We start from the raw sequence: 14,173 nt of genomic DNA on the forward strand, positions 1-14,173 counted from the left end.
GTGGAAGGACCCCCCCCGCCACAGAATTGCCAACGACTGGGAGTGCGGAAAGACCCCCACCTAGGACGCCAAAAACCCTGGTGCCGCTCCTGCTTGCAGGTTCGGAGCCTGTCCTTCAATTTTGTGAGTTTCTTGGAACCACCCCTATGGCCAATGAGATTAGCTATTAGGGCAGCCATTCGCACCCAGAAGCAGAGCAGGCCCCCCTGGCCTGGCTGGGTCTGAGGAGAGAGCTGACAAAGTGCACCTCATCCATAGTCTGATGATCGCCCAGCTGGCCTATTCCCTATGCTCCTTACCAGAGGGGTTGGGAGAAACCTGTGTGACAGTAAGATGGACAACAACTAGGGGTCCTGGTGGGCTCAGAACAGCCACGTTACCTACAACTGTGTACTTGGTCCAAGCTTCCCGTCCCAACCTCTGTGATGGGCCTCTGTACTGAGCCTCCCTGGGCACTACCGCTGTCCCCTCCTAGCCACACCGAGTTTGGGCTACTGCAACCCCCTCCCCATAGTGGAGCCTCAGCCCCACCGCACCGGGAGGAGCACAGTGCCTGTCCCATTACAAAGCCAACACCCAACCCAGGCAGACCTGAGCTCTTCCCCCTTCGCAGCCCCCCCCAGGCAGACCTGAGCTCCCCCATCCCTGCAGCCCCCCCGGCAGACGCCAGCTCTGCCCACCCCCGCACACCGGGCAGATCAGCTCTCCCCGCATCCCTGCAGCGCAGACCCGAGCTCGCCCCGCGGGAGCCGAGCCCCGCCCCGCGAGGCGGATCCGGGCGGGTCCCACAGGAGAGGTCGGGGCTGCGCGGCGCGGAGCAGGCCCCTTGCCCGGGCCATGTCTGAGGAGGGAGGCGGCAAACTGCGCCTCAAGCCCAGGAAGGCGCCACCGGGCCGCAGCCGGGAGCCCAGCCCGGGTCGGGAGCCCCCCGCGCGGCGCCAGTGAGTCCCGGCCGAGCAGGAACTGAGCCAAGGCCCCAGGATGGAGGGGGCGGGCTCTGCTACCGCTCCCCCGCAGCCCCGGGCCGAAAGGGGAAGGACGGTCTCGGTCCGCCCCGCGCCAGTGCAAGGGGCCCGGCTGACCCGGCCCGGGCCAACAGCCCCAGCCCCTGCCCTGGGTGGGCCGCCGGGGAGAGGCGGGGCAGCACACGGGGAACCCCTTCTCCCTCCCGCCGGATGCGTGGTACAAAGCCGGGGCCCGGGCTTGTCTGCTGGCTGCCGGTGACGGGAGTCCCGAGGGCGCTGTGCCGTACGGCCCTGGGCCTGGCTGCTGGCAGGGCACTAGAAGCGGCGGCCACGTTTTTAACTTTCCTTGTTTGCTCCACCTGGGCTGGTGCTGGAGACCAGGGACCCGCTGAAAACAGAGGGTGTTTCCCGCCTTCCCGTCAGGGCGGTGGGGGGGAGCGGGGTTCTGGGGGTTCGGCTCTTCTCTCGGCCCGTTAGAGGGATCGGGTTAAACAGCCATCCCGAGATCAGAGCTCTGAGGAGACGGGCTTCTGCCCCCAGCTGAAAGCTGCATCTCAGGTTTCTGTCTGGTGCCGTGTCTCTGCCACACGGACTGGCGCCCGGGAACATGCTGCAGAAAGGAGGAGGAAGTCAGGGCCTAATATTATGATTTTTTTAAAAGCAAAATTTATGGAGGCTGGCTTTATACACCATGTTTATATTGGTGCTTTTTGATTTGCTTTTGTGCTTTTAAACAGCTTCCTAGCAAAAATACTTACATACTATTCTCTGAATAGTTTCAAATACCATTTCTAAATAGATACCAGTAGTTTCAAATGAGGTATTATCTTTTATTTGACCAACTTGTGTTAGTGAAAGAGACAAGCTTGTGAAGGACACAGAGCTCTTCAGTTTCATATAGCAGCATGGAGACAGCCTCACGCAATATTATGGAAACTGATGAAACTGTTGGTATTTTCCATTCCATCCTATCATGCATCACTTCCTCAGCTCACACTTTCTACCAGTTCTATTGTTTGTAGTGAAATCCCATATTGATTGATGATCTGTTTGCCACTGCATTTCTTCTGCCTATAGGACATTGAGTCCTACCTCAGAGAACTTGTGTGAATTTGCAACTTACAAGTTCACCCACTGTAGAGGTTTTGGTGGATACTGAAATGATTCAAGTTCAGTTCCTGAAAAGTGTTTTAGTTACATGCAGTTTTTTTAGCTGGTAGCTTGGGCTGGACCAGCAAATATATAGGTGGTGAGATTCCTACCTCTGGTTGTTAATAGTGAGGAGGGCAGACCTCTAAACACATTTTTACACAGTCCAATATACAAGCCCTTTGCTAAGAAAACCAAATATTTTTCGAGACAGCAGAAAATGCTCACCTATTGAGCATTACACTTACAGCAAATGCTAAAGAATTAAAGGCTACATCTGATGAGAATACCTTTATTAGATAGTCTTGAGGATAGCCTGTATGCAGTGTTGTAGGTATGGTGGTCCCAGGATATTAGAAAGACAATGTGAATGAGGTACTATCTTTTATTGGACCACCTTTTGCTGGAGAGAGAGAAGCTTTCAAGCCTACACAGCTTTTCTTCAGGTCTGGGAAATGAATTGAGTATTTGTTGGTTAACATAAGTAGTTAACATATATTTCAAGGGACCATTCAAATTGAAGTGACCTGTTAACAGCCACCAGGCATGGGGAGGAAAGTAGCTGTGTGTGTGTGCGCATGTGTGTGAGTGGGTTACATATTGTAATAAACTATAAATCTAGTCTCTCTCTTGTTTCCAAAAAACCAGACCTGTCAAATGCAACAGTTCAGAGTGACTTGCGATGTTAATGCTTAATTGCTGGGGGTTTTAGAAAGAGCTTGCTCTAGATGATATGGAGGTTACCTTGGTAACTGAGTATGGTGGTACACAGTACAGTAAAATCCCTTTTTCCTCCATCCCATGCAATTGGCATTCTCCCATTTATAGGAGGTAAAATCTGCATTTGCAGACTTGCCTCATTTGACAAGACATGCCTCATATGTAGCATGTGTGTTTTAAGATGGTTTCCCAGATGCTTTGTTGAAGACATTTGCACATTAGAAGCTGAAAAAGTGGTAGCGTAAAGGATGGAGTTTTTGTTTGTTTGTTTTCTTTAAGAACCAAAACAGTTGTCTTCTTGGTTTCCTATAAGTTTATCTCCCAGCAACATAAAAAATATGAGATTTAGTAAAGCAATTTGAGACATTTTAGGAAGTATGTTAACCTGAACATGTAGTCTTGAACACCTCTCCTCGGAGTCTGTTTGCTGTAAAAAAATCCAACTCAGCTGGAGGAAAGGGGGGTTCAATACATTATGCTTGGTTTAGTTTTTGGGATCTCATCCTGAGGGTCAATCATTATTGATAAGAGGGGTAGTCTCAAAACTATACTGTAACATAGGGTTCCAATGGAAAAGATTAAGAACTATTGCTCTGGTACTTTGTCACAGCAGATACTTAATTTATGCAACAGAGGTTGGGGGTCTAGACTTGTTAGGAAGCATGTATGTTAATAGGGATAATTTGCCTAAGTGATTTTTTTTTAAATAAGACGGTGGAGTGCATTTTTTCTAAAAGATTTATGTATATATGTATTTATTTTTTTACAGAACATTGGCCAACAGATACTCCTGGTTTGAACAACAAGGATTAAGTGAGTCTGAAAATATGTGGATGCTGATACTGAAGGCTGTCAATCCAGATCTAAAATCCACAAGCTGGGAAACAGTGCCCAGTTTACCAGAATTTTTTGGACAGGTAATGTGTTTGAATTTCAGTAGGTTAAACTGTTACTTTTTTTTACCCATTGTTTACGTTCCTAGTAGGAACATCTTCAATTAGTTAACCGTGTAACAGGGAACGAGGGGTGTGGGGGGCAGTGCAGCCCCGCTGCATGCCTGGGGTCCCGACTGTCTGCCCCACGCCCAGAGCTCTGCTGCTGCTGGTGCCCAGCATCTGCAGCTGGTAGCTGGGACCCCCAGGCATGCGGGGGCTGGCCGGGGAGTTTAATTGTTAACTGGAACTGATAAGAATCAAGCTTATTGGTTTACTGGTTAAACTTGTATGTCTCTAGTTCCTGCATTCTGTTAAACGTTCTCTCTCAGGACAAATAGAGCTTTGTTCTTCACATAAACTTTGGCAGAATCTGAATTAGATGTCGTCAGTTACCACAGACAATCTAAAGTTCAGGCATGATAAATTCCACCATGTATCTGTATCTTTTACCTAATTAGACCCTCCACAGAAAGCCATTTGTTTAAAATTCTGGATTACTAACTAGTTCCAAAGAAAAGCTTACTTATGCTGGCTAAAAACTGAAAAAGATCGAGGTTGTAGTTTTTTTCCTAGATTTGTTTTCTGTAGGACCTTCCAGGATAGAATTGACACAACATGATAGGAGAGCAGAAGAAATCTTGCTTCTTGGACTATTGCTTCCTGTGCTATACCAGCCAGTTCTGTAGAAAGTGGAAGTTTCAGAATTCCAGGGTTGCCATGTCCACTACCTGTTATGAGCACTAGGTTCATACAAAGGAAGGATTTACAAGGAAAGGCAAACTAAACATGCAGCAACAAGAGGATGTGTTTTTAGACTGCCTAGCACAATAGGGCTGTGATCTCTGATGGGGGCCCTAGGTACAACCACAATAATAATATGCAGACCTCTTGAAGTATGAATTTCCTCTGAATGAACATATGTAGGAAGAGCAAAAAAACAAGGCACCCTTCAGTCTTTAATTTTTTTCATCATCCTCTTTTGACTACTTTCAAGTTCTTTGCAAATTACTAAAGGAAGACTTATCCTCATTGTGTTCAGTCATCTTAATGTTTACATAGTAAGTAGGGCTTCCCTTTCTATTTATAAATGGAAGTAGACGCTTAACAGAGATTAGATATGGAAGAGCCCTATTCATTCCAATTTAGACAATTCTCCTAGTACAGCATTGGCTTCACTTGTAAGTGCTGTGTCTAGACTTGTTTTTACTTATGGAAGAAATTGCAATTGTTTTGAAGGAGATAAAATTTTGCTGTTTTATAGAATTCTGAAAATGAGAAGAACCCCCCAAAACCAGAAGTATTTAAGGTTGGAATGAAAGATTTTCAGTGGATACCTCTCCCATCTTTCTACAAAGAAAAAGCTCTTAATAGAAAGAATCCAAGCTGCTGTTACCTATCAAAAAGTCAAACTGAGCATCTAATGGAAAGAGAGGACCAGGCAGACCAAAACCAGCTAAATATTGCTCCTGTAGTTGAGAAAATATCCCTTGCAGTTAATGATGATCCAGGTGAGATCATAAGAATGAAACACAGCAGGAAAGGTTCTTCAAAACTGAAAGAAAAAGGAAGGACTGAAAGGTATGAACGTAATCAGTGTATGGATTCAACACTGCATACTGTACCAGCATCTACCCAAAGTCTTGCAAAAGATTTTTGCCTTCAACAGCTCTGTAAAGGGACTGTTCTGAGTGAAGAGAAAAGCAGAAAAGAAAATGAAAGAGGACAACAGTCAGATGCACAAATGCACCAACATAATGTTTTATTAGGTGAGACCAGATCTACATCTGCAGAAATAAAATCTCCTGTTGACATCCCCAGAATGGAAAGTCTTGAGGAAAAGGCTGAGGATCAGAGAGTAGGAACTTTAACTCTTGACAGTTGTCCGATGTGTCTAATCCAGTTTACTGGAACGTAAGTCTTTCATTTTATTACTTGTATATGTATTTTTTTTTTTTTTTTTTTTACGGTCTAGAAACACAAACATGGCACTTTGGTTGGGACCTCCCTATAAACAAAGTTGTGCAAATTGGGACAAAGGTTCTGCTGTTAAAGTACCACTTTAAGTGTTATTCGGTGCTTGGACAATTTATTTTAAATCCAAAACAAAGGTGGAATAAGGTCCACATGTTTTCTATATTATACTGCTCTAAAAAGAAAGCTAAATTTGAGCTCTACTTTGACTTTGTATATTCCATATTGACACACTGTTTTTTGGTGAAGTAGATATCTCTTTAGATCAGCATATTTCAGTCATCCAAAAGTGGTGCTCTTGCTTGCTAAAGCCTAGTCTTCATACCCTTTCAGATTCCTCTGATACCTATCTGTGTTCCCTCTGAGGTTTGTACACACTTGTGGCACAGAGAAACTTGTACTGGTGTTTTTCATCATGTCCCTGTCCTGCTGATTGTCTCAGGAGTTGAGTGCCCAGCACCTCTAAGGCCTAGCCTGCACTTAAAACTTAGGCCAGTATAACTACAGCACTCTAGGGATGTGAAAAATCTATATGAACCTAGCCTCCGTTGTAACGCAGTTAGGTTCATGGAAGAATGCTTCCATTTACCTTTCTACTGTTGCTCAGGGAATGGTGTTCCTACAGTGATGGAAAACTATTTTCCACTGCTGCAGGCTGTGTCTACACAAGGGGTTATGCCAGCCTACCTACGTCACTGTACCCACGCTGCTAGAGCCCCCATAGTGTAGACATAGCCTAAGATGATTAGACTCCAAGAAAGCACATTGATCTTTGTTATTAATCCAGCACCTCTGACAAGAATTAAAAAAAAAATTGGAAAAAATGCCACAGAACTCCGAGAAAAATTCTTAATAAAGTATTGCCTGACTTTCTTTGAAATACAAAAGTACGATGCAGAACAGCTCCAGGTGCCAACCTTTTTTTAACAGATCTTTCACAGCTAATACACACTCATTAAGTTTGAGTAAAGGATCATGCAGTGATAATAGAGTTTGTCTATACTGGGAAATTTTTCAGTATAATTATACCACAAACTCCCTAGGTGGACACATTTAGAACAACAGTAGCCTTTTTTCAGTTTCCACTGTTGTGCATAAGAACATTCACAGGGGGAGTTATACTGGAATAACTATATTGGTATAGTAATCCTGGTAAATATCCGAGTGGACAAAACCATAGAAGAATCATTACACTTTCAGAATGAGAAACCTGCCAGTTATCTGAATGCTGGCTGCTGGTGGAAGTGGAAGAGATTTTTCTTCTCAGATTAATTGAAGCGGCTGTTTTGGCGAGTGGGTTGGGGCTTAAATTTGTGGAAATCCTTCTTTTGGAATATCCTTTTATAGAAAATGCAGAATGTCAAAGTTACTGGTTTGTTTAGAAACAATTTTGCTGATCTCACATAAATATTATGTGGCTCCTGGACATTTACATTTTGCCTTTTGTTCTTAAGGCTCAGTATGCTTGCAGCTATTTAGAAGCACAGAGTAACGCTAACACATGGACTTGGGATAGGGAATGACAGTAATCTTACCCTGATGCGTTCCGAGTTCCACTCAACGGTGGTTAAATGATTCTTTGAGTATGGAAATCTCTTAATAGTTGATAAAACTGAATAAAAACTCCCAGGGGTAACCTTTGTGACCCATACAAAAATAGTATAGGACATAATTAGTAATCAGTTTGGCCTGAATATTGAGTTACAGCGTAGCATATGTTATGTACTTTGAGACTGTACCTGTCTGTTACAGACTGTGGGCCTCATGTTTTAATTTTATTTTTCTGGTAAGCTGGCTATCGTTTAATCTGTAAAAGATGAGTCTCCACTTCTAAGGTCACTGATCTAAATTGAGTGAGTCATAAATGACAATGTAATTATTTGTCAGCTGTTTGGTGGGCCATAGTTCATGTCCTTGTGAGCAGGTGGGGTTCAAATCACAAAAAACAGGCCCAAAGACTCAATATGCGTGGATGACAAACTACCCTTTCATGTTTAGAAATAGCCTTTCCAGGTCAGGGTTGTGTGGAGGAAGCTGCCACTGCCTTTGCTGTTTCCATGTTTGGTGGTTAAACATGACTCCAGCCTCCCTTATTGTTGAGTTGGCTTTTCACAGGAATTCAATTAATAAATTTTTTTTTCCAAACCAGACACCTGCTATAAGAAATGAACTAAAGGAGCCTATCCATACCATACCATACCATACCATACCATACCATACCATACCACTTAACCAGCATTCATGCTGTCTCCTCACTAGCTGCTGAAAAGTAACATTTGTACGTAACATACTTGTAGGTTGTCTGAATAGCCTCTTATGGCCATAGGCCATGCAGCATAATATTCCTGCAGCTTTGTTCTCCCTCCTGGAGACTGTACAAGGAGACAAACAAAAGGATTACTTCAGTGCAACCAATAAAAATGTCTGTTTGCCAAGTGACCTGGCTGAGAGAAAAGACTCTTCTATGGTGTCACACCTACCTTTCCACTGGTGGTTTGGGTTGTATTGCTTTGGAGAAGATTTCTTTTTTAACCGAGGGCTATAAAAGATGCTGTACAGAGAATTCATTTTACTTTTTTCTCTCCAGGTGAAAGAATGAGCATACCAGAAACCCCTCTCAAAGGCTTCAGAATATTCCTCACATTACTCATTTTGTTATTGATCTAGTTCAGGGGTTCTCAAACTTCATGGTACATGACTCCTTCTGATAATAAAAATTACCACACAACCCCAGGAGTGGGGACCGAAGCCTGATCTGGGCCAAGCCCCGCCGCTCCAGGCAGGGGGGCCAAAGCCTGAACCCCACCAACCTGGGCAGAGGGGCCAAAGCTGAAGCCCAGGGGCTTCAGCCCCAGGCTAGCGGCCTGTAACCTGAGCCCTGCTGCCCAGAGTTAAAGCCTGAAGGCTTCGAAGCCCTGGGCAGTGGGGCTCAGGCATCTGCTTTGGGCCTGGGCCCGGGCCCCAGCTAGTCTAAGACAATCCTGGTGACCCCATTAAAAAAGGGTTGTGACCCCCAGATTGAGAACTGCTGATCTAGTTAACTGGAAATTCTGTAAGTCTCTGTGCAGTTCCCATATTAAATGTACTTCTAAATTTAAGTTATTATTTTGGAAACAGGCTCAGAGTGAAATTTGTTTTTATTCAAAATATAATATTACAACCATGTTTTAAATTTCATCTCTGACTGTTTTCCATTCTGTAGAACATAAGAATGACCTGACTTGCAAATTAAATAGCATTTTTGCAGATTTCTAGAAAATGAAAAATCAAGTTTGGGGGGAGTGTGAGTAAATGAAGGGAGCAGATTTGATCAGTAGTTCTGATAAAATGAAAGACTTCTCTCTTAATTTGCAGATTGTCACAGTTGGACATTGACAGCCATCTTGCTAAATGTTTGTCTGAAAGCGCAGATGATGTGATTTGGTAAAAGAACAAGAATGAAGACCCAAGAAGTCAGATGCTAAGATATGAATCTCTACAAAAAAAAAAAGGAAAGTATATCAAGAAAATGTGTTCCGATAGAATGTGTGTATTAAACTTGTATAATTGAAAAACAGAAACAAAGAAGGGTCATAAATACCATCATGCTCTACTCATTTCCTCTGAACCCACTCTGTATATCCATTGTATCCCTGATCTTGGAAAGAGAACTGCGTGGGCATACTTCTGGATGCTGCGGAGCCCCACCGAATGCATATCAAGAAAGTACTATTATGGCTTCTTGAAGTATAGTATCTGTTCTCTTTTGCCAGGTATTTAATTTGTTATGCTTTTGAAAGGTATAGCAGGAAGAGGTTGATGCAAGAAATTTTCTTGTAGACTGTTAATTTGCCTAATCCAAATGTCATTGAATCCAATAACTTCAACAGGCTTTGTATCAGGCTCTAAATGGTTAACTCTTTGGAAAGTAAATTGCCCGATACTTTAAAAAAAGTGCTGTAGTACCCAGTGTCTGTTTAGGCTTTTAAATATCAGTTCATGCTTTATGTGAAAAAAGTTTAAATAAAAATCTAGTTGGAATTTTGCACTGTTCTGTATTGTCCTCTGTATGAGTGTGTATACATATGATGGTACCGTATATCCCAGATTAGAGAAGGAAAACCGCACCTTTCATACAGATGACATTCTTGGATTCGTATCACTGCTCCCTGAGTCTCTCCCCCATAAGTCAAGGTCTGCTTCATTATAACCTCTCATTTAAAATAACTAAGATAGCAAGCCTCTTATAAATTATGCCCAATAAATGCATAGCTAGATGTTCTCATAGCATCAAAATGCAGAACGGTTTAATGTAATTATGCTAATAGAACAAGGCTCAAATGTACTTGTCGCTGCCCCCCAGACAAGTGGAAAATTGCTTATACTTATGTGAAAATGTAAAGAAGCACAGCTGCTTTGTTCAGCAAGTCACACTGATTTTTATGCTCTTTCATTTTTTAAGATCAGATTTTGTGCTTTAAAATTATACACGACTTGTCATGAATTTCCAGCTGGTTATCAAGACAGTTAAATGTTGTAAATTTAAAAATTTCATTACTGATCACAGATCATTACATTCAGTAATAGCTTATTAACAATTTGTGGGGAGGGAAGGAAAGACATTGATATACAATAGGTGCTTCATTTTCTCATGGGACAGACACCTGTTTTCACCAAACAGGGTAATTCATGTGTGCATTACATGATATTTGGATTCACAATCCCTGAACTCATTTCTTCTCACAAGGTTATGAATAAAAAACAAAAATAACTAGTCTGCATTTTCTTTCAGTTATTTTGACCTTGCTTGGCTAACATATTGTGCTGTGAAAGAATGCGCCTCATATTAACACTGAAGTAAAAGTTCAATATTTGAACAAACAAATTTTCTGCCACAGGAAAACTGTTGGACCAGACTCAATGATTTAGGCTTTGGTTATGGTCCAAAAATACAGAATAAAAAAACAATACAGTATCAAAATATAAACCTTGGTGAATATTTTAATTTACAATAACCATAAGGCTCTCAGTTAAAAAAAATATCTATCAGTGTGGTGATAAATAATAAGTCTATTGGTTTTTCATTAAAGTCTTTAATAGATGTGCAAGAATATAAATGATCTTAGCTGTTATGGATTAGTGTACCATCTTCTGCACAATTAAAACTGGCCAGCAAAGATGTTAACTAATTAATTATACAAAACTACAAGAACATATTTACTGTTTTACAATCATTAAATTAGCTAGAGTTTTCATTTACTATTTCAAATAAGACAACTATATATCATAAACAGATCCATTTGTAATATATTAGGATTTTTTTTTCAAACCACACATTTAATTACATCCTTCATTTTCTTTAATTTATAAAACAAGTACTTTATATAAAAAATTTCCCCCTTCATCATGAACAGAACATTATTCATACACTTGCACGTGAGCAACCAAACTTATAACCAGCAAACTATTTGGCAACACAGAAACATTGTAAATGCCTTGAATTGTAAATAAATCAAGGATTTTTTTTAATGTTTGTTGAGCAAATGTGTCTTTCTGTCCCTTTCTTCCCCCTCCCCCCAAACAAAATGTTCCAATGTCTCATAGAAATTTGAGGTAAAAAACCTCCATGTTTCCACTTCTAAGCCCCTTGCCCGATCCATCTAAGGGCAGCTTTGTCATATCTCCATGCAAGAACTGCCATAGTCACTGTTTTAAGTAATGATCAGTTGTAAAACCAAGGGCATTGATTAAATACTGAAACACAGAAAATGTTCAAGGTACACGAAGTCGCCAAGGAGGGAGAAAAGTGGGAATTAAACAAAAAAGTTCATATTACATTTAAAAAGTAAATAACTGCTTTACTAGATACCAAATTATCTAAACTCCAGGCATTTGAGGCAAGTACTTTATTCTGATTAAATAATTTAGTGCTGGTTAGAACACATCTTGCTTGATATAAAAAGCTACAATCCAACAAAAGGAAACCCAAAACTCAAATCTGGATGGGATTAATAAAACTGAATTACCACAGGTTTGCATAATTGTGGCCAATGAGGGGATACAAAATGTAGTTTGTTAACGAATGGTTAATTGAAAAATTTAAACACAATGTTTTGGCAGTCTCATCCTAGCACCTCATGACTTGGATGTGAATCCGAAAGATGTCATGTTCAGCACCTAATGCAATGCTGTACCCTGAGAAACCTATATGTTAATGTAAAGAAAATGTTGCAATTTGTCCTGCATTTTACACCAAATTAGGTGAGATGTCATGGCACAGGGTTTCTTGGTTTTTTTAAATTCCCACGTCAATTTTCCCCCAGAACCACAAGCCACATAATGTAGTTAAACAAAAACCTAGCACAAAGTACTGCCTCTATTGTTGTCATCTGCAATGAGACAGGTAAATCTTTACAAGCATCTGAAAGCTTTTAGATTGCAGTGCACACTTAGTCATTAAATATAGTGACATGAGTTTTTCCACAGCTGACAACAAATTCTTAACCTTTGTGATATAACATCCCCTTTTTTCCAGTTTTCAAGAGAAGGGACTGGACATCTATAACCTTACCCAAATTATCACATATTCATTTTTCCCTCCACTGAAAAAGTTACTGCTTTGAAGCAAGCCACTTTCATCAAAGCATCTCGTTCTCCTATGTAAAACAATGAACTAGTAATATACACTGAGTATTTCTAAGCAGAGACAGTTGATTAGTAGGAGGTGTGCTTTATCAGGAAAATGTAGCATGTTTATGGATAATCTAGATTTGCTATTTAAACTTTAAGGCTACAATCCATTACACTTTTGTTCTATTTCTGAATATTGTATTATTGATAAAAATACTTTTCAAAAATCTAATACACAACACAAGACATCATTGTAGGCACTGCTTACGTATTTTCAGAAATCTACTCTGTGCAAATTTAGGGGTTTTTTTTAAACTAAAATTTGGAGGTTTAATCAATCCAGATTTTTGATTTGATACAGGGGATTCTAATTTGGAATTGGTATTGCTGAGTCACTCTGCTCCTCTATAAAGATGTATCTCAGTATTAGGTTGCAGCTTTTATTTATATGTTCCTTATTTAATGTTAACAAGCATAACTTACCAGGGTTAAGAATGTTGAAAATATGTAATAAGTCTTCAATGCAGTTTATCCATTTAGGCACTTAAAACCTGTACCCAAATTTATGTTTTGATTGCTAATAAAACACAACTCCTTTTACATATCATATCTGAGACGTTTAGACAGGTACCACTTGTGAAAAAGGCATAAAAAATAAGCTTCAACACTACTAATGTTTTATTCTTCAGGATGTTACACTCTAATATTCTTCATAGCTCATTGCATCAAGTGTTTGTGGAAAGTATGTAGCTTTCAAAGTTGTTCGGAATCTCTCTTTTCCAGAGGATGCAATGAACACTTTGATCCTTCACGAGACAGGCACAAATGCAAATTCCTTCATTAACGAAGCCAGTTGTGTCAGTGCCCAAAACTTTTAAAAACCAATATTTAGAGGAAGACACCCACCAAAATCATATTCTCATCTTTGATTTTCAGCAGCAATATTTATCGTCATTGGTCTCCATCCAAAACCTTACAGTTCCCCAGCCTCACATGCATATACTGTAGTTAAGGATAAATTTAAAGTTCGTTCACATTATTTGTCCACAATGGAGATGTCATTCCTTCATACTGTTTCCTCTGTTGACAGCAACAATGGGCTAATGTATTCAAATCCTTCAAATTCTGACTGATCTATTCTTTTTACTACATCTCTGAAAAATAAAGAGAAATATTTCTTTAGGTTACTACTTGGAACTCTCGATTGTGTTGCTAATCATTTTGTTCAAGAGATTCCTCTTTGTACAGTATTATAACGTACAAGTTCTATAAATATACTAAGTATTAGTGATGCAGAACCAATAGTAAGAATTAGAATAAATGAACAACAAGCTTTGAATACACAAATACTTTTCATAAATCTTTCATTCCAAAATCTCAAGCAGTATTGCTTTTATTAATGAGAGGCTGTAGTTTGGAAAACTGGGATGGAACAGCAATTTGCACAGAGAAAGAAACGCACAAGGCATAGAGGCTGGCAGTGGTGATGGCTAGGGGACAGTAACATGATAAGCTTTTTGAGACATAAATCTGAGGAAAACAAATGTAAACTGAACGTTGTGCACAAGGGAGAGCCAATGGAAGGTTTTAGAAACTGATGCACATTGAAAACTGACTTCCCAAGGACATGTTAGGTCTTCAACTGTCATTTTACAGCCAACTGGTGACAGCTTAACTGCTCACAAGTAACATGAATCATAGACTATCAGGGTTGGAGGGACCTCAGGAGGTCATCTAGTCCAATCCTCTGTTCAAAGGAGGACCAATCCCCAACATGGTTCAGTTTTCATTTCGCACAGCAGCTTTATTGCCATACGATTGTTT

General features: G+C 40.7%; 2 protein-coding genes across 11 annotated transcripts in view; one reads left to right on the top strand and one right to left on the bottom strand.

Annotated features, from left to right (window-relative positions):
* Positions 1-770: 770 nt before the first annotated feature.
* On the top strand, positions 771-9,764 carry FAAP20 (FA core complex associated protein 20). 5 transcript variants are annotated; one of them, XM_032783561.2, is made up of 4 exons: positions 771-941; positions 3,604-3,751; positions 5,031-5,680; positions 9,095-9,764. In XM_032783561.2, the coding sequence occupies exons 1-4, from the start codon at positions 838-840 to the stop codon at positions 9,165-9,167; spliced, it is 975 nt and encodes a 324-aa protein (XP_032639452.1). In that variant the 5' UTR covers positions 771-837; the 3' UTR covers positions 9,168-9,764. The 5 variants fall into 5 exon arrangements, with proteins under 5 accessions (XP_032639452.1, XP_032639454.1, XP_032639453.1 ...); XM_032783563.2 differs by lacking the exon at positions 9,095-9,764 and adding an exon at positions 8,328-9,077; XM_032783562.2 differs by lacking the exon at positions 9,095-9,764 and adding an exon at positions 6,074-6,309.
* Positions 9,765-10,510: 746 nt separating this feature from the next.
* The window catches only part of PRKCZ (protein kinase C zeta), a 150,449-nt gene continuing 146,786 nt past the window's right edge, over positions 10,511-14,173 (bottom strand). For all 6 annotated transcript variants that reach the window (XM_075060320.1, XM_075060319.1, XM_075060323.1 and 3 more), the window contains one exon: positions 10,511-13,503. In XM_075060320.1, coding sequence (XP_074916421.1) covers positions 13,416-13,503 — 88 coding nt within the window. In that variant the 3' untranslated portion in view covers positions 10,511-13,415. The remainder of the gene's footprint in view (positions 13,504-14,173) is intronic.

This window comes from Chelonoidis abingdonii, chromosome 23 (assembly GCF_003597395.2).
Source record: "Chelonoidis abingdonii isolate Lonesome George chromosome 23, CheloAbing_2.0, whole genome shotgun sequence".
Lineage (NCBI taxonomy): Eukaryota > Metazoa > Chordata > Testudines > Testudinidae > Chelonoidis > Chelonoidis abingdonii.

Bases quoted from the DNA above. Each gene is read 5' to 3' on its own strand.
- FAAP20 (XM_032783561.2), top strand. From the start codon at position 838: ATGTCTGAGGAGGGAGGCGGCAAACTGCGCCTCAAGCCCAGGAAGGCG. The intron at 942-3,603 runs GTGAGTCCCGGC...ATTTTTTTACAG, and splicing joins GAGCCCCCCGCGCGGCGCCA to AACATTGGCCAACAGATACT. The intron at 3,752-5,030 runs GTAATGTGTTTG...GCTGTTTTATAG, and splicing joins TACCAGAATTTTTTGGACAG to AATTCTGAAAATGAGAAGAA.